The sequence below is a fragment of the Festucalex cinctus genome, chromosome 21, assembly GCF_051991245.1.
Source record: "Festucalex cinctus isolate MCC-2025b chromosome 21, RoL_Fcin_1.0, whole genome shotgun sequence".
Classification (NCBI taxonomy): Eukaryota; Metazoa; Chordata; class Actinopteri; order Syngnathiformes; family Syngnathidae; genus Festucalex; species Festucalex cinctus.
In genome coordinates, this window is record NC_135431.1 from 11446921 (window position 1) to 11465718 (window position 18798).

An 18798-nucleotide genomic window follows, 5' to 3' on the forward strand; every position below is an offset into this window, starting at 1 on the left:
GAAGATTCAGATCCACTTTCAAGCAACCATCTGCAGAGCTGCATTGAGTTTTGATGCTGTGGGAATGTGACCATGTTTTGTAGACATGGTCTACAAAGTGCTGCCTCCATTAGTGAAAATGTTTTCAATTATTTTTTTGGGGTGCTTATTTTTTTTTTTCCTTTTCTTATTCTGGAGTATGCTCCTGCCTGTTCAAGCCCCTCTGATCATCTGAATATTTTGATGCATGCATAGACTTGTTAGTAAAACACTTGGGAAGTGCTTTAAATTGTGAACATCATGCAAAATAACCCAATCTCATTCCTTGTAGCTGCCAGAAAAAAAAAACATTTCAACAGCCTAATTTATTTCCTCGAGTAGTTTCTGAGTCTAATGAATGTATGGAATGGATTTATATGATCTTGACTATTCGTATTGAAGGTTGGGTTAAAAAATGCATGTGGAGGCTCATTAGCATAAATAACAGCAAAAGAGGGACAACAGCCAAAACAACCACAGTAAACAAGCAAAGGCAAAGGCTACATGCCGCATAGCAACTGGTGGCTGTGACACCTTTCACCTTGGTCTGCTTGATGTCTGTCATGTTTTAAGGTGGCCGCACAAACACAATCATCTAAATGAAATAAGCTTGCACAAACAGTGAACACTCCTGATCATGTGCACTGTATGCTCTTGTAATGTGCCGTCCTCCCTCGAGAGCGAATGATAAGCAGATATTGATGTTTTCAGTCAGTAACACATTTTTGCAATGTGGTAAATTTATGCAAAGTGAAAAGCAATGAATGTCATTCACTTGCGTCTTGCACTGATGCACACGCGTGAGACCAAATGATGTGGACTATTTGGTTAAGATCTAGCACATTTCAATAAGGTTATTCCGGAAGAAAGCATTACCAAGCATTAAGATAAGGGAGGCATATTTGAGAGGAGACCTTTATTTGTACCATGCATGTAAAGAGGTAGACACACTGGTGTTGCCCCTGTATCACAATGGAACTGGAATGTGTGACTGTCTCACATTAGCAGTTTCTTTTTGCAGACTAACGGCAGCGAAACCTTCTCAAAATAACACCCACAAAAAAGTGATGTTTAGTGAACATGCTGTGGAACTTGGGAGTTCAAAACCACCATGAATGAGATCACGCTAGATATAAACTGCAAGTTTCATGAGATTTCAGCTCTGACAAGTTTTTTTTGTTCCCTCAAAAAGTGGGTCAGTAATGAGAAGTATGGGTTGTTTGTTAGTCTTCCTTAGATTCCCATATCTAATTACACGAGAGATCACCTGAACTCATCTTATCTTATTCCACCATGGAGGGACCATAGCTAATGATGACATTAACTCGAGTCGAGATACAGCATTAAAAAAAACTTTGTAATTAGTTTTCAACCTTAAGCTAATATCACCTTTGACGAAATTGCTTTTACTGACATTTACTATTCTTGACAATTTCATCATGATTTGGTATTCTGCTGAAAATTCCAATGTAGTGATGTTATCTCTCGTTCTCCCATACACATTAACACATCCTTAAAGCGGACGCACAGTGTCAAAAAAAAAAAAAAGTCCTCTCACCTGTTGTGTTGCTTGATGACAGCAGTGACGCGATCCGACTGGGGGCCCACGTCTTTGGAGTACTGCACCAGCTCGTTCAGTTGGCCCTTCAACTTCTCTGCCATCGGCTCGACGCTTTGCAGGCCCTCCAGTACGTCCTAAACGGCACAAAACGCAGCCCGGCTGACTCAGTGCGTGCGTGCGGGCGCATGACACCGGTCAATAAGTGCCTTCACAATCACGTTCCTATTCACGCCGGGGCCGGATCCACACACATACTCACAGTGCAGCTTGTACAAAAGCATGTCTGTTCTTCAAGGCGCGAGGAAGAGGCAGGAAGGAGGTGAGCGCAACGTCCTCCCGCTCTCCTCAGCGCCTCACACGCCGCAATCGGCCCATCATAAAATCCTGTCCCGTGTAATATGTGCTGCCTCCCTCGCTCTCTGACGTATGACCAATAAACATCACTCCCGCCCTATCTCTCTCCTCCTTCTCCTCCTCGCACCGTCTCTCTCACGCTCTCTCCCGGTGGAATTCAGCTGTCAGCCGGCGCAGATGCAAGATTGCTTGAAAAAAAAAAGCATGCAGGAAGCAGAGGGAGGCTGGAGGAGGAGGAAACGTCGACTCCTCCTCTGCGCAGCTCTTTGGACAGTATGGCCGAGGAGGCTCGGTCGGGGGGGGCTCACTTTGCGGGGTGGGGTGGGGGAGCGAGGGCGGGAGCTAAGGCTGCGCTAGAAAGGGAGAAGTCAAACTGTAAACATCCGGAAAGCGGGGAGGGAAGAGAAAGCGCTGAGGAAGTCGTAATAGGCGCACACATCACTTACAAAAAATGGAAGGATTCAAATCAGTGACTTGGCTCCAAAATTACGCATCTGAATTGTATCGTACTGACAACATTCTGAGTTACATCCAAAACACTAAAGTGATCCAGTTGTGGATTCAGAACGGATCCAGATCATGATCCAAAGCAAATCCATTTGTCCTCTGGGCATACCAAATATATGCACCAAATCTAATTTAAAACCCATTCAACAAATTCAAAATGATCCATTTTCTTGATCCTTATCAATCCCACAATCACAATCATTTTTTTTTCAAATCTTAACTCATTTGCTCCCCCCCCCCAAAAAAACATTCTATTTTAAATATTGCCATGGTCTCAAAAACATATCTATACATTTCTTTTTTATTCTAGAGCATACAGAAGGCTTTGATGCAGCCTCTGACCTGAAGAGGTGGCTTAAAGAAATGGTACTTATTACAATAAACGGCCATCAGATGGCAGCAGAGTATAAGAGCTCAGTTGCAACAAGCTGTTTTCCCCACAGTTTTAAACAGATTTGTGACTAATGATGAAACTTAGCTATATTCTAATGCTAAAACGGAAACAGATAGAAATATATATATTTTTCCGGATGTAAAGAAAAAACTCTAATCTTTCTTTTGATAGGTTCCAGCAATAGAACAGAATATTCTGTGGACCTTGCAAAATCAGTCAAAATCCAGTAAAACAGCCGAGAACGAAGCGGGTTGCTTCAGTGAAAATGGCTGGGAGTGAATGAGTTAATGAGTTCCCTGACACCAAATGTATTTCTAATCCAGCCACACAATTTGAGTTTTGACTTCTGCTGGTAAAAATCGCACATCCCTCCATCAGCAGAGGTAATTAAAGAACACCACACCAAAACAAAAATAAGCCAAAAATAATCTTGGATTTGTGCCAGATTGTATTGGGTTCTTCCTTTGCCCATCCCTCACCCTGCCACACTAAGTTTTCGCCCTAATCCTGCTACGACAAACAATCCAAAATGTCAATGACAGCATAAGGTCTTTGGCAAAGGTAAACTTGTGGGGGATGGTGGCGGTCGAGAAGCTGATGGGTAGAAAATGAGTGTGAGTGATTGGATTGTAGCTGCCACTGCCTGGTTGTTTCAGTAAAGCTGATTTACAGACTAATGTGTTTTTTCCTGATTGACAAAAGGAATGAATAATTGCACATGGGAAAATAAATCATTTGTGTGTGCGCTATGTGTGTGTATATTCCATTTAACAACAACACTAATTACCTTTCCCAAAATTAATACAGTTTCTTCAACCCAAATCACAGTTTATCATTATTCCAATATAAACATACTAACAATAGATAATTATTGGGAAACTGCTGACATATAATGAATCCCAGAAGCAACAGCCTACATTTACAAACCAATATTGTAATTTATTTTTTCATTAAATTGCACTCATTTATTCCCAACAGTTGATTGTCTTATGTCGTAGTGTGTATATATATATATATATATATATATATATATATATATATATATATATATATATATATATATATATATATATATATATATATATATATATATATATATATATATATATTATTTTTATTTTTTTTTAAACCAATCAGGTTTCAGCAGTGATGTGCTGCAATGTCAATCAAATCTGCCCAGGGCCTTCAAAATCAGAAGTACTTTACATAGCAATGGGCTTGTGTCTTGAACCAATCAGATTTTAAATTCAACTCACAGGAGCGGCTAGCCAAAATAATGTAGCATTTTTCCATCCTCTGATTGGTCAGAGCAAGCCAAGTTCGACGAGCAAAGTGTTTTAATACGCTTAAACAATAATACATTTAATAATCAGCATCTATGGTGAGTATGAACTATGTTATTTAACTCATTCATTCCCAGCCATTTTCACTGAAGCAACCTCCTTCACTCACGGCGGATTTACTCGATTTTGACTGATTTTGCAAGGCCCACAGAATATTCTGTTCTACTGATATAAAAACAGGGAACCTACCAAAAGAAAGATAAGAGTCTCTTCTTTCATCAGAAAAAAAAGTAAATTTCTATCTGTTTCTGTTTTTCAGCAATTGGCATTAGAGTATAGCTAAGTTTCATAGTTATTCAAAATTCTTGTTGAAAACACTGGCAAAAAGAGGCTGTTGCAACATGGCCCTTGGCTGATCTCTTATACTCTGCTGTCATCTTCTGGCCGTTTTTTGCAAGACTTCCATTCCGCTTAAGCGCCCTCTTCAGGTCAGAAGCTGCATCGAAGCCTACTGTATGCTCTAGCATAAAAAACAAACAAACATAAAAACGTATAAATACGTTTTTGGGAGTGAAGGACAAAGTATTAAAAAACTTATTGACAAGTTTTTGGGTTTGAATGAGTTCAAATGTTTATTTTTGTCATGCCTTGGAGAAATATTGATTGTAAACTAAAGTAAAACCAAAACCCATCCTAGCTCACCTGTTTTCCGAAGCTGAGCTGTGATTGGTCATTAACCTTCGTCATAGATAAAGATGTGTAAATTCCCACCAATTATGACTCATATGTGAACAGTCAATACCTTAGCCAGCTGCCATCCCGTCACCGCTTCCTCGCCATTGCACAGTCCCTCGGCTCTAATCAGCTCCTGGCTCCACCCCCTGAGTCGCGCGTCCAGCTCTTTCAAATGGTCATCCAGCCGAGACGTCAGGCGCTCGTGCTCCTCCTCGGAGGCGGCGGCCGAAGCGAGTGCCCCCTCCAGGCTGTCCCTGGCCCGCAGAGCTGCGCCCTCCCATTGCTCCAGCGCCTGGGACAGCGCCCCCAGCTGGCGGTCCATGGCCTCGCAGCCCCCGGCCGCCGTGTGCTCGGCTGCCGACGTGGCGCTCCGTCGCACGATGCCGAGGCGCTCGCGGCCTTCTAGGAGTCGACACGCCACACGCTCCTGAGGATTGAGAGGAGGCAAAGTTGCTAAGGAAACCGTGGCTGTAGAAACGGCAACCTGAGGACGAGCAGTCGATGCTATTTATAAAGTCTCTTCTATGTGTGTGTGAGATTCAACACCATCATTGACTGTGTGTCTGCGTTCTTCACACCAGGGCTCCTCAAACACTAATTTATTATGTGATAATTAGGAACTGAGCGTGAAAATTAAAATGTAAATCAATTTGCCTATTTGGTTATATCACATACTAGTCTCCTATACTTTTATTCACGGGCTGATAAACCAACTTATTAGTACTGCAATGTGCCTCAGGAGGAATTATTTTTCATCTATTACGGTGGAACTAACTGTGTGAATCCATTTACATTTCCTGCATACGCTGTCCTCCTGAATAGCCCATTATGAAGATGGAATTAAACAATCTGTAACCATAGCAACAGATGATAAAAATCACGGTTTCTACATCAATATGAGACAGGATGTTGTATATCTCACCCTCACTTCGTGTAGTTTCTTCTGGATAGAGGTAGAGTCTCCAGATGTATCTGACCAATGCTGTAGCTCCTCCCCCGCGGTCATCAGCCAATCAGTGAGCTCCCGGACAGACTCCAAGTATTCTTGGTGTTCTAGGACCACGCTCTGTGCCTGGCGTACTTTTTCCTAGAGAAACCCCACAAAACAACCATTGTAAACATGATGTTTTAGTGATATGAAGTCATGATGAGGCAAAGTTCTTCGCACCTCCACCAAAGCCGCCAGCTCGTCGAAGTGCACCTGCAACTGCGTTCGAGCGCCGTGGTTAAAACCGGCGTCGCCCGTCTTCTTGAAGAGTTCCCTGGCTTTTTCTTCCAGACTGGACAAGGCCAACTGGTGGTCTTCCATGTCGGCCATCAAGGCTCGCAGTCTCTCCAGCTGGCAGGCCTTCTCCCTGGGACCCGGCTGCGGGGCCAGGGAGGCACGCACCTCCCGCTCCACGGCCTCCATCCAGCGCTGGAGCTGGGCCGCGTTTTCAAGGTACCCGGCCCACTGAGACACCGTCCACTCGAGGCGACTGACGGAAGTAAAAGAGGACATTAAAAATGCAAAAATCTATATGTAATAACATTAAAGAAACAAATAATTTGTGCATCATGATTTAATGCTTCACTTCAAGTCATTGTGATGCTTCTTCTGGTGTGCCCACCTTGGCCTCCAGTTTGCAGTATAACACAGTCATACAGATGAAAACGAGTAAGCATCTTCCAAGATTCAGCAGCTTCAAAATATCAATACCAATCTTTAGCTTGCGAATGGCATTTTTCAGTATGTGTTAGCATTAAGCCAACGAGGGTATTCTTAAGGCAAACAGTGTGAAGCTTCTTTTTAAAAGAATCTGCTCAACAGCTGATTGTTGTAAAGTAAATTGAGGTCCCTGTCAGAAACCTTACAAGTCGGTTCGTATATGCAGGCATCTATAAACCCAAGATGCATGCTTTTCAAAGTGGTAGAAAAACCTACAAGTCCAAACACCATACAGGAGGGCTTCAGTGTGAGACTTTAGGATTTGAGGGGGTCGTTCGAACGTTTTATTTAAATATATAATTTAGACATACAGTATGATCATTACTAAAATCTGACTCACTCAAAATATATACTCGATAACATTTGACCTCTACCACCTGTCATAACATCACCTTAGAAACCAAACATCAGATTTGAGCGGGGTGGACCCTGGCCCAGCCAGTCTTGCCTAACGTAGTTCTGTCACTGACATTTATTGATGGTTTCAGTTTGCGATCTATATTCGAAATTTGTGAATGGAATGGCCCTTCTAAATGGTGGGCCAGTCTCTTGTGGTAAAATGTAGGAAAATAATCATGAGAAAAGCCCCAAAAGAGGCCGGCCCACCGGGCATCTGCCCTGTATGCCAGATGGCCAGTCCAGCCATGTATTTGAGCCACTACTTCGTCTCCTAATGGAGTTTTTAATTGCATACACATGAACTCCTGGGGATTAAACAGGCTTTCGTACCTGTGGCAGCTCATAGCTGTCACAAGTAGCGTGGCCCAGGCGTCCTCCACCTCCTGGAGATGCGAACGCACCACTTCCTGTCCGGCAGCGCCGTAGCTGCGCATGGCCATTTCACCCTTACCCATCGCCATATTGAGTTTGACCTCGCCCTCGCCTTTCAAAAGCAGGATATCCTGTGCAAACAAACAGCCAGGTTGAAAGAAATTCTATTGTAAAGTTAAGATTATGAAGAAACAGCGCCCTCAAGTGTTGATTAGGAGTAATAGCAGCAAAACTGGTCATTTGTCCTCACCTGCACAGTCTCCAGCCTCTGTTCCAACTGCTCCTTGGTGCCCATGGTGCTATCAACCGTGCCCAGTTTCTCCTGGATCTCCTCTAACCAGGCCCACACGCCATGCAGGGTCTCCCCGAAGGCCTGGTTCTCCTGGCAGCCTCGCAGCCTCCCCCTGGCGGCTTTAAGCAGAGCCTGGTGCGCCGTCTGAAGCCGGCCCGCTTCGCGGACCTCTCCGCCGGACCCGCGTCCCGCTTCAGACAAGGACTGGGCGTCCTGGATGACACGCTGAATCGAGTCTCTAAAGGAGAATATTATAATATGCGACCACTTAACAGCTGATCAGAGGAAGCTTATGAAATAAATGTTAATACCGTCTAGCTAAAAGCTCCTTATGGAGGTTTTCCACCATCTCCAGTTCCTCTTTAGTGTCAGGGGCACCTTGTTGGCTGTCTCCCCCAACAAGAGACTCCCTGTTGAGACTGAGCCCCATCTGCTTAAGCCATTCTCTGACGCCTTCTACAGCATCATCAAAACTACAGAGGAGAGGAGTTGAGAATTCATTAATTTGACAACAGCGTCACAGAAAATTGGTCCCTTACCTTTTGAGGAGATGAATACTCTCCTCCAGGTCTTGTTGGCTCTGGGAACAGTCATCCAGGAAGTTCCGCCATTCACTCTGGCAGGAGGAAACGTGCTCCTGCAGCTGTGCTGCTGCAGCTTTTGGCAGGTGGGGGTGAAGCTTCTCCGCCTCCTCACAAACCCGAGAGAGGCGCTTCTCACCCTCTGAATTCCACTGTGTTGACGACTGTGTATACAGGAGGGAAGAAGAGATTAGATTATTGTAGTTGAATTAAATCCAGGAGCCGGATTCAGTATAAAATTAAACAGCATCTGAGTCAACACCATAAGCAGTGGGTCTCAAATGCGGGTACGAGTACCCCTGGTTGTACGTGAAGGCTCTCCAGAGATTTTAAAATATATTTTAAGTATATGTAAATATTGCTAAAAAAAAAAAAAAAAACATAAGTTCAAAAAAATAATTTGATATTCAGTCAGCAATCAAATTTCAGTGTCCTAAAGACCCAGCATTTCCCCATACAGAATGGTTTGACCCAACTTGTCACATGCCACCTGGAATCACCTGTCAATCACCTGAAAACTTTATTTAAAATTCAGTAAATTGTTTTTTTGAGAACAGAGCTTTACCATGATCCCAAAAGATGACACTTTATGTTGATAATAATGTGTATGTGCACAGATCTTTAGTTATAATTAAATTATTTATTCTGTCTTTTTTTAGAGACCACATACATACAAATACAGTTTCAAAGTTTAATAATAAATCAGACAATGATGGCACAGCACTCGGTTTTATGTATTAATTTTTCTTCTTCAATTAGAAATGCTTTGCGCAAGTTTAGGGGTATTTGGCTGAAAAAAATATATATATGCTGCCCTGCTCTATTTGTTGATAGATTATAGAAAAAAAATGTTATTCATTTTCATTTTTTAATTGCATTAATTTTAATTAATATAATTATAATTAACAACAATTTAAGACATGACCAATCAATAAATGCTGAATGTATGTAAAGTATATTGAAAACAATTGTATGTAAAAACTAAAGAAATTCCAATTTGCTTCCAGAAAACTGTCAAAATCAATATTACATATTATTGGGCTCGTTTAGGACATAACAACAGAAAGGAAAATAACACAATCTATAAGTAGTACCTTCAGTCTTTGCAACTTTTCTGTGAGGACGGTAACGTCTCCAGACTGATTTGAGCATTCTTTCAACTCCAACTTCAAACCCGAGAGCCAGGAGTGAAATTCTTGGAAAAGCTCTGCATTCGGGAAAAGACAAAATAACAAACACAAACACATGAAAGGAAAGCTGTAATAACTCAACGCCCGTGTATTTGAAGAGCCTGTGCTAATGCAAATCGGAGGGCTAGGCGTGTCCACACAGTTGCCCTGGCAACCAGGCCTAAATGACTCCCTCAGGAGCTAATGTGACAGCAGCAGCATTACCCTGCGAGGCACAGGTGTGTGTCAGAGCAGAGAGTGCACTTGTGCGCCAGACAACGATTGTCAATGGAGTGCTTGCCACTTAAGTGCGCCCTGGGGAAAAATCAACACTAAATCTGATGCTAATCTCCATCGTGAACAGACAATATGGATCAGGTAAGATTAATTGGTTGATTTAAGGGCTTATTTTATCGCTGCTTCCTGATTAGTTAAAAGACATTCTGCATAGAGGGCCTATAACGAATTGTGCAGTGGTGTTGTCGCTCACGATTTAAGTGGAGGTGCAACGTGTCCTGCAGGGTGCCCTTGGCCTTGCCGCAACGCTGGCTGACCTCCTCGGTGCGCTGAGCGACGGCTGCGAGGTCGGCGGAGAGGCGAGACAGCTCCGGCGAGGTATGCGACCTGCACAACGTGCTCAGAGCCTCTCGGGCCGAGTCCATTTCTGCCCTTTGTTGCTCAACAACAGCCTGAAGGCCCTGTGAGAGCATGAGGATATAATGTAATGACGTAGTAGGTTTTTCATAAGAAAATACGATGGCAATGGTAGAATACCTTAATAGTAGCAATGGCTTCAGGGGAGGTGGCCTCATTGAGACTCGACAAGGAATCCTCGACTTTTTCAAGCCTCTGGGTAATCTGGGACATGAGGTCCTCCAGACGCTGCTTCTGGAATGTGAAGTAGGTCACAGTGTGTTTGGTCTGGTTGAACACCTCCTGAACGTGGACCAACTTCTTCCTCAGCTCCGACTCCAACACCTAAGAGAAGAAGAAGACAGAATACAAACATGGTACACATTCGTATTGTTTATCCAGACACTACATAGCATGTTTATTTAGATTTCATCTAGTCACTATATCCTCACCTGCATTTGTAAGGGAGCTTCCTCCAGTTTAGCGTGCTCTTTAAGTTCCCCCACTCTCTCCTGCAGCGTGTCCAGCAACTGCTCCCTCTTCTCCATTTCGGCCTGTGCAGAAAAGTGAAGTCACAACCACTATTCACTCTTTAATATTATGATTATAGTTTGAATTAACCTGATAGGTGTCGAGGTGGGCCTCTGTGTCCTTATCGCTCAGGCTGGCGACACTGTTGGCGAGTTCAGCGATAGAGTTGGTGGCGGCCCATTGGTTCATGTCCTGCTCCATCAGCTTGAGATCATCCCAGAGGGTCACACAGTAGCCTAATCTTTCAGCGTTGGTTTGAATTCTCTCGGATGCCTGAGGGAAACAAGATAGAATATGTGCACTACCTGTTTCTGTATAAAAGACTTACTGTATGCTAAGTAGGTACTGTTGGAGTGTCAATCAAAAGCTGAAAAGCTCTTTGATTGGCTCTTATTATGTGTCCAATGTAGACATACAATTTACTCGTGGAAATGTCCAACTTTATCATTTGATAAGTATGATAGCTGAGCGAGACAGCAAAAAAAACAACAACAACATGTCAGGACTTGTTTAAATTTCAGGCTTATTAGTAGGGACAGCTGAGCACCCAGCAGAGTCCCACAAAAGAAATCAACATGCTGTCGCCTGGGAATTCCTTTTCTATTTTAGGTCTATTTTTATCGTATTCATTGTTTTGGAGGATTTCATGGTACACTTTTATTTAAGATCATAAACTGTGAAGTGCTAATCACTCATCCACCGTTCTTCCTTATAATTCAATATTTCAATTTTAATCTTGCTGGAAATTATACAAGGATTTTCTTGTACTTGCCTCTAACCACTGGGTCCTTAACACCTCCATGTCTCCGTGGATGTGGCTTGTGTCACAGTCAGGAATGCGATCCAGCTCTCTTTGCAGGTTCTCCACCGTGCTGATGAGCCCGTCCATGTCCTCCTGCTTTTCTCTGAGCTCACCCAGCAGCTTCTCATGCTGCAACAAGGCCAAGTTTGGACTTTCAAATTCAACTCGGTTCAACTCGAGCCTGCGAATGATACTGGTTCAGTTCTCACCAGTGAGAAGGACCTCATGGCCTCTTGAGCATTGTGGTTGTGATCGGGCAGGCTGTGAGCAAGCGCATGGGCTTTCTCCAGCAAAGCATTGAGGATCGACTTCAAGTGATGGTAACGGCGCAGGAGATCAAGTACCCCTTGACTATGTTCCTGACTAATGGAGAAAAAAGCTGTCTTCAACATTCACAAAATAACAAAGTGACTCTCTTGTATTTCAGACTGACCTTTTGGTGATGAGACTTCTGACATAATCCAAGGCCGCCATGACCACATTCACGTCCCTGTGGGCCTCCCCTGCCCGCTCGGTGTCCTTCTGGGCCAGCTGGCTTCCCTTCTCCTCTAACCACTGCTGGGACTGATGGAGGGACTGAAGTTGTTCTGCCAGCTGGGTCAAGCAAAGCAGCCTAAGAGACAGAGACAATGTTATACACTGAGCCAAGTATTGGTATTATGTAGCAAAATATCAAGAGTACCTGTTCTGAAATGCTTGCACAGAGCTCTCTTTGACAACCTCCTGTCTTGCTTTAGACTGTAACATCTCCAAAGTCTTCATCACCTCCACCTTCTTCCCCCTAAAGGACCTCCACATATCTTTGAGGGCTTCCGCTTCACTCTGCATCCATCCCAAACTGCTCTGTGCCTCCTCCAGGGACGCGACGAGGGCCACGGCCTGAGCCCTGCAGGAGGTTCTTTCGCCTGCGTCCTTGGAGGCACACAGGTGAAGGTGGGCCTTGCTCAGCTGCCCGTCCAACTCCCCAGCCTGAGCCTCAAGCAGGGCCACGTCTTTCGCAACCTCCCCTACCAGGTGGTGGAGCTCCTCTACTTTGGATGGATCCAAGCTCTCTTTTCTCGTGAGGACCTCGTGAAGCTGGCCAAGAGCCTGTACCGCTGCTTCGCGCTTCTCTAGGTAGGACTTGAACTCGTTCAGGCACTTTTTACGGAGAAGCAGCAGATGTTCACATTCAGTGAAGGGTTGTAGGCAACCTTGTCTCCAGGCCTGGAGCTGCTGCTGAGCTTCTGGGCTGGAGCGTGGGAACAGGGCAGACTCTCTTTGTTGGAGAGCCTCTCTTTGTGAAGAATATGCCTTTAATTGAGAGTCATGCTCCTGGAAGAGTGTAAAAAAAATATTCATTAACTAGATAAGCAGGACAAGGAGGTAGATACAGCGGAACCTCTGTCCTGGTAGGCTGGTTGATCTTCAATTTGAACAGATTTACATCACATTAAGATAAAATTACTATTAGACTAGAATAACTGCTAATAGGCTGCTAACTCTTGCAAGGTGGAAGTACTTGTAGTAGTAGTAGTACTTGTAGTACTTTGAGTAGTACTTGTAGTAGCATTTGTAGTGCTTGTAGTAATATTTGTAGTAGTAGTAGCAGTATTTGTTATAGTAGTAGTAGTAGTAGTAGTGGTGGTGGTACTTGTAGTACTTGTAGTAGAAGGGGCACTTTTAGTAGTACTTGTAGTAACGTTTGTTGTGCTTGTAGTAGTATTTGTAGTAGAAGTGGTATTTGTAGTACTTGTTGTAGTAGTAGTAGTAGTAGTAGTAGCAGCAATACTTGTGCTACTTTAAGTAGTACTTCTATTACTTTTAGTAGCACTTTAAGTAGTAGTAGTAGTAGCAGCAGTAAGCCTAGTAGCACTTGTAGTGCTTGTAGAAGTAGTAGTAGTAGTAGTAATAGTTTTATTTGTAGTAGTAGTAATAGTAGTACTTGTAGTAGTCGTAGCAGCAGAAGTAGTACCAGTACTTGTAGTATTTGGAGCAGTACTTGTAGAAGTAGTAGCAGTACTTGTAGTACTACTTATGGTACTTGTAGTAGTACTTGCAATACTCGTAGTTTTGGTATTTGTAGGAGTAGTTGTAGTAGTACTTGTAGTAGTAGAAGGGATGCATGATAATTATCGGACTGATATTGGGGGTGAAATTATGTAATTTGTATCAGTCCAATTTTGCAAAATTAGACCGATGCTGAAAACTGCCTTAAATACATTAATATTGTTCTGGTTACTGTCACTTTAAATAGTTGCTGCTGCTGCTGCATGAGTTCGCAAAGGCAAAGCCTGTCCCATAACGACAGCAAAACGTCTCACCTTGAGCTCTGTGAAGGCACCACTGAGATCAGTAACATCAACCTGAAGAGAGCTTCTCAAGACAGATGGGAAGTGTTCACTTTTTTGGCTCAGGGTCAAAAGAGCGTCATTGAAAAGCTCCAGCTGCAACAACTGACACTCCAGCTGCTCGCGTCTAAAACAATCACGATAATCAAGTGTTACATGTAAGTCATGTTAGCCTACCGGACGAATCATTGCAAAGTAGATTGCCTGTGTATGATGTTGTTCTTCATTAAGTTGTATCTCTCCTGTAGTTTGTTGAGGTCGTCATTTAGCTCTTGGACGCGAGTTTCGGGTGCAGACGGGTAGAGACACGTAACGATATTCAACAGACCCTCAAGTAGGGCATCATTGGAGGGGGTTTCAGTCTGCATTTCCTGTACAATCAAAATGCAGCAGTTCAATTGAGACAGCAAGCGATACACCTGTGATGGAGATTTTTAAAAAAAAATGATACCTGGATGTGTTGTAGCTCCATCGTGAGCTTCACTTTGTCTATGGAAAACGACTCGTCGGCTGGAAAGCAAACAGACTCGCAACCATCTAGCCAGCTTTTCAGAGACGAATTTTCCTTTTCAAATCTGTGGATTAAAAAACATCAGAACCTAGAAGGCATAGTCTTGAGTGGGCGTAACAACAACAACAACAACAAAAACAAAAAGTCAAGTTTACACTTTTCCATTAATTTGACACTCCAGTTGAGACAAATGGGAAATCAAAAAGATGCTGTGATACTACAACACATTTATTAAAATACACACACACGACTATTGTAACCATGCATACACATGTAACAGATAAGGAGGAATGCGACTAAAATAATAAAACTTTATCAGCACAAATACAATCCCACTTGTGAAAAGAATCACTTACGACTGGGAGAATACCAAGTCTCATATACCATTTGACAGGGTCATTATTATTTCCTCATGAATAAAACAAAAGAATGCACAAGACGGCTCTTGTGATCACAAAACAATGATAACAAAAGTGTGTTATTAAAATAGAAATAAGGATGGCTGCCTGTGCTGCAGACAAGATGCAGTCAAAGATAAGACGTCGCTCATTTGGGGGACAAAAAGTAAGCAAGGGATTGAACCGAAAGCAATAAACAAAAGGAAATAGCAGCGCTCATGCAGTCCGTAATTAGATACGTCGCAGAGAAACAGACAGTAAATAAGAGGCCTCAACTGCCGAGTCAAAATTAGTTTTCTTTTCACTGTAGCACCATATTTAAAAAAAAAAAAATTGCACCAAAAATAAGCTAGTAAACTGGTGGTAGCATTTGTTTAGCCTCTGTAGTATGATAACTTGTGTTGGTAGGATTTTAATCTTATTGACAGAATGATAGCATTAGGTTTTTGCTTCAGTTGTCATTATGATAACTTTCTCCTCTGTTTTCAGTATGATAACAATTGTTTTTAGCCTCTGTTTGTTAGCTGTGAAATAACCACTGCTCTCTGTCCGATTGCATGTGTTAGCAGGGTGTTAGCCACTGTTAGCCATCAGTCATTTCATTCAACAAAGATCAGCCATCAAAATTGTCATCTTAATTTATGACCATTTTGAAAGATGTCCATGCCTATGAATATGTTTAAGGCTGCAAAACCTGTTAAAGCAGTTTATAAATATTAATGTCACATTGAAAGTTAGAACATTTATAGATGGGAGAGAATATCTGACAAAATACCTTTGCCACAGTGTTAGAAGGCTCTCTAATCTTGATTGTTTCTCGCTGGCCTTTTCCAGCAACTCTCCTTGCAGGTTGTGGAGGTCAGGCACATCGTGCTCCAGTTTGGTGTCTTCACCCAGCCTCCTCACAGCTGAAAACAAAGCCATCAGTCCGGGCTTCAGCTGCTCCACCGACTGAAATACATCCTGGAAGGAAGACAGAAGATGATCATCCATCCATTTTGTTAATCTGCAGCCCTATTCCAACCCTACCATGTGACTCTGCAGGTTCTTGTATGCCTGTGATGACGACGAGCATAATGCAACAGGTGTGTCAAGTTTCTCTTTGAGATCATTCATAGTTGTTTTGACCTAAAGGCAATAAACACATAATCAAAGTTTAAAAAAAACAAAAAAAACAAAAAAACAGCCATTAATTTCTGCATGTAATAAACAATACCTGCTCCAGGTTACCGCTACACCTCTGCCTATAGGAGGCGCTCTGGTTGAGCTGCCCTGCAAGCTGCTCTGTTTTCTCCATCAGTTCTTGCCAGGAGCGCCTCATCTGGCCGAGCCGTGCCCGAATACATCCGGTCTCTCCGGGGGTCACAAACCTAGACAGGGCTTCGCAGTCCTCCTCCATGTGGAGAAGCGATGGTCTCCTCTCTTCTAAACCTTCTGCCACAGCCTGGAGGGACGGATGATGTTTACTTGTAACATGTATAAACAGTTCCTGAACTCATTTGCATAACATTGACAAGGTTATTACAAGGAGATGAATTCCTACATTTCCTTTGCTAATATCAATTTAGATCCTGTCAGGATTGACCCAGTTTTCCTTGGCGGTTTTACTGACAGATGACTGCTGGTGCATTAATAAGAAATGGTCAGATATTATTCATAATTTTGCCGAGTTTGCATGCATGAGACATGAAGTTTCATTTGGGTGGAATTTGGTGGATCACAAGCCAGTTTACACACCTCGACAGTGCCTATGTGTTTGTTTAAGTGATCTGAGGGTGAGTCGAGCTTGATGGCATCCAGTGCTCTCTGGTTTTCATTGATCCATGTGGAGAATGTCACCGATTGGTTGTTGAAGCGCTCCCATGACGAGCACATCCTCTCCAGATGGACAACACTGGAAAGAAACAGATCACTCAGCCCCGGAATACTTCATTTGAAAACAATGAAGCCTCTTCTGGTTCTACTCCTACATCCATCCATCTATCCATTTTCTTGACCGCTTAGTCCTCACAAGGGTCGCGGGGGGTGCTGGCGCCTATGTACTCCTACATATAAATGTAAACAAGTTCAGTGTAATACTAACTTTTTGTTGAGGTGGTCTTGAAGCTGCTTGACTGCTTCCCTGGTGGACTGGGCCTGATGTAAAACCGCAATTTGATTCTTAGGCCCGAGCTGAAGATCCGCTGCATCCTCCAGGAGGACGTCTGCTCTAACGCAACAGTCCTCAAGCTGGATAAACAGCTCCTTCAATCAAATGAACACAATATTAGAGGAGACATACTGAGCATATCGTCAATATTGAGTCTTACATAAACACACACACACCTTGGTGTGGTCCAGTTCACTCTTCAGGCTGTCCAGGTTGTTGAATATAAGCTCTTTGTGTAGCTCAATAGTAACGTCACTAATAGATATTTGAAGTGTTTCCCACTCGGTTTCAAAGTTCCGCCAGGAGCTAAGAGTGGCCTGGAGATCAAATATGACAACTGCAAAAACGCAAATCTAACCAATATTTCATATCTCAAAGTTAAGAAAAATATGCTCTTATCTAATTTTTAGTCAAATGTGCTACTGGTTTGCTGCACTGACCCACATAAAATAGTTTTTCACTAGAGTGGTATTTGGATGTAAACTCTCAAACGAAGAATGAATTCTACTCAAGCAGTCCTTGACAATATCTGCACAACAATCAATAAGTGGTTAAGCCTGGATGTGGACCAATCGATGATCCAGGCCGGACGTGTGTGAACAGATTAAGAGCACAAATGATCATTGTGAAGACTACCTGCAGGCTGGGCTCCTGGGCGCTGAACTGGCGGTCCACTTGGCGGACACGTTCCTCCAACTCGTGCACAGAGCGACTCAGCGCTTCTCCCGTATGGAGCTGCTCCGAGTGGGACACCAAAAGGTCTGCCTCCCTCCTGAGAGCCTGGAGTTGTTTTAGGTGTTGCTGTAATGCATACAAGATAACATGAGTGCTATTTTATAATGTTGAACTTGTGACACATGCAAAACGTTGTTAACTCATTCAAACCCAAAAACGTATAAATACGTTTTTTAATACTTTGTCCTTCACTCCCAAAAACGTGTTTAAAAGTTTTTGGTTTGTTTTTTTGTTTGTTTTTTAATGCAAGAGCATATGGAAGGCTTTGATACGGCTTTTGACATGAAGAGGTCGCTTAAAGCAAAAAACGGCCATCAGGTGGCAGCAGAGTATAAGAGATCAACCAGAGTCATGTTGCAACAAGCTCTTTTTGCCAGTGTTTTCAACAGGTGGGTGAATGATGATAAAACTTAGCTATATTCTAATGCTAATTGCTGCAAAACAGAAACAGATGCAAATATATTTACATAATATTCTAATCTATTGCAATAAAAACAGAATATTCTTTGAACCTTGCAAAGTCAATCAAAATCCAGTAAAACAGCCGGGAGCGAAGGGGGCTGCTTCAGTGAAAATGGCTGGGAGTGAATGAGTTAAGATTTTGCATCCACACCTGATGAATAAGAAAAAGTTCCTGGGCTTCACTCAAGTCCTCAGCATCCAGGATCCTGCTGATTTGCTCTCCGGCTTCCTCCCCAGCTCTAAGGACCTCCTTCAGAGCGCCGCGGACTTCCTCCCTGAGCTCCTCGAACTGGAATGCACCTGAGCCATCGCCGCTTCCCTGTGAGGGAAGGAATGCAAGGAGGTCAGATCGATTTACAGTCAAGAGTGTTGGACAAATCTGTGAATACCTGGCAAAGTGAGGACAAAAGGTCCTTAAATTCAGCTGAGAGTTTGTTCAGGGCACTTTGCTGTCTTTGCGTCTCCACTTCAGAGCTCATATCAGTCAGGCTTGAGAGATGGCTCTTAAGCCACAAGAGGCTCTCTTCTCGGGCGTTTCCTGCTTCTCGCAATGCCTGAAATAAATTGAAAAAAGAACGGGGTAATCAGCTACGAACCACCAGCATGCATGGCCACAAATTCGCGTTTTTTGCCATGTGATGTGAGTACTGTCGACTGAAACACATTGAATGCACAATTTAGCATTCCTGCTCACTTGCGCAGCAGTGGCAACTTCGTCCTGATGGCTGCAAGTCTTTGCCATGTCCTCAAGGTGTCTTCTCTGGGATGAAAGCCAGTCGGAAAGCTCACAAAATCTACGTGAAGAGTATCCAGTGGTGGGAAGAAATAAAGTACAAATACTCTGTTACTCTTATGTGTACTTTACTCAAGTACC

The 18798-nt window shown here is 43.1% G+C and overlaps 1 protein-coding gene across 11 annotated transcripts in view; it reads right to left on the reverse strand.

Moving 5' to 3' along the window:
• syne1a (spectrin repeat containing, nuclear envelope 1a) overlaps positions 1-18798 on the reverse strand; it is a 128361-nt gene that overhangs the window by 70498 nt on the left and 39065 nt on the right. For 10 of the 11 annotated variants that reach the window (XM_077510629.1, XM_077510631.1, XM_077510635.1 and 7 more), the window contains 30 exons: positions 18619-18718; positions 18314-18478; positions 18076-18243; positions 17364-17528; positions 16904-17044; positions 16662-16822; positions 16316-16472; positions 15795-16022; positions 15608-15706; positions 15354-15541; positions 14121-14244; positions 13874-14040; positions 13643-13796; positions 12022-12653; positions 11773-11952; positions 11549-11702; positions 11310-11468; positions 10628-10810; positions 10459-10560; positions 10148-10351; positions 9864-10071; positions 9299-9411; positions 8163-8368; positions 7935-8096; positions 7582-7861; positions 7290-7462; positions 6021-6330; positions 5775-5939; positions 4920-5279; positions 1577-1713 (listed from right to left, as the gene is read on the reverse strand). In XM_077510629.1, coding sequence (XP_077366755.1) covers positions 1577-1713; positions 4920-5279; positions 5775-5939; positions 6021-6330; positions 7290-7462; positions 7582-7861; positions 7935-8096; positions 8163-8368; positions 9299-9411; positions 9864-10071; positions 10148-10351; positions 10459-10560; positions 10628-10810; positions 11310-11468; positions 11549-11702; positions 11773-11952; positions 12022-12653; positions 13643-13796; positions 13874-14040; positions 14121-14244; positions 15354-15541; positions 15608-15706; positions 15795-16022; positions 16316-16472; positions 16662-16822; positions 16904-17044; positions 17364-17528; positions 18076-18243; positions 18314-18478; positions 18619-18718 — 5745 coding nt within the window. Of the gene's footprint in view, positions 1-1576; positions 1714-1838; positions 2001-4919; positions 5280-5774; positions 5940-6020; positions 6331-7289; positions 7463-7581; positions 7862-7934; positions 8097-8162; positions 8369-9298; positions 9412-9863; positions 10072-10147; positions 10352-10458; positions 10561-10627; positions 10811-11309; positions 11469-11548; positions 11703-11772; positions 11953-12021; positions 12654-13642; positions 13797-13873; positions 14041-14120; positions 14245-15353; positions 15542-15607; positions 15707-15794; positions 16023-16315; positions 16473-16661; positions 16823-16903; positions 17045-17363; positions 17529-18075; positions 18244-18313; positions 18479-18618; positions 18719-18798 lie in introns of those variants that run through there. The other variant, XM_077510636.1, reaches the window with a different exon arrangement.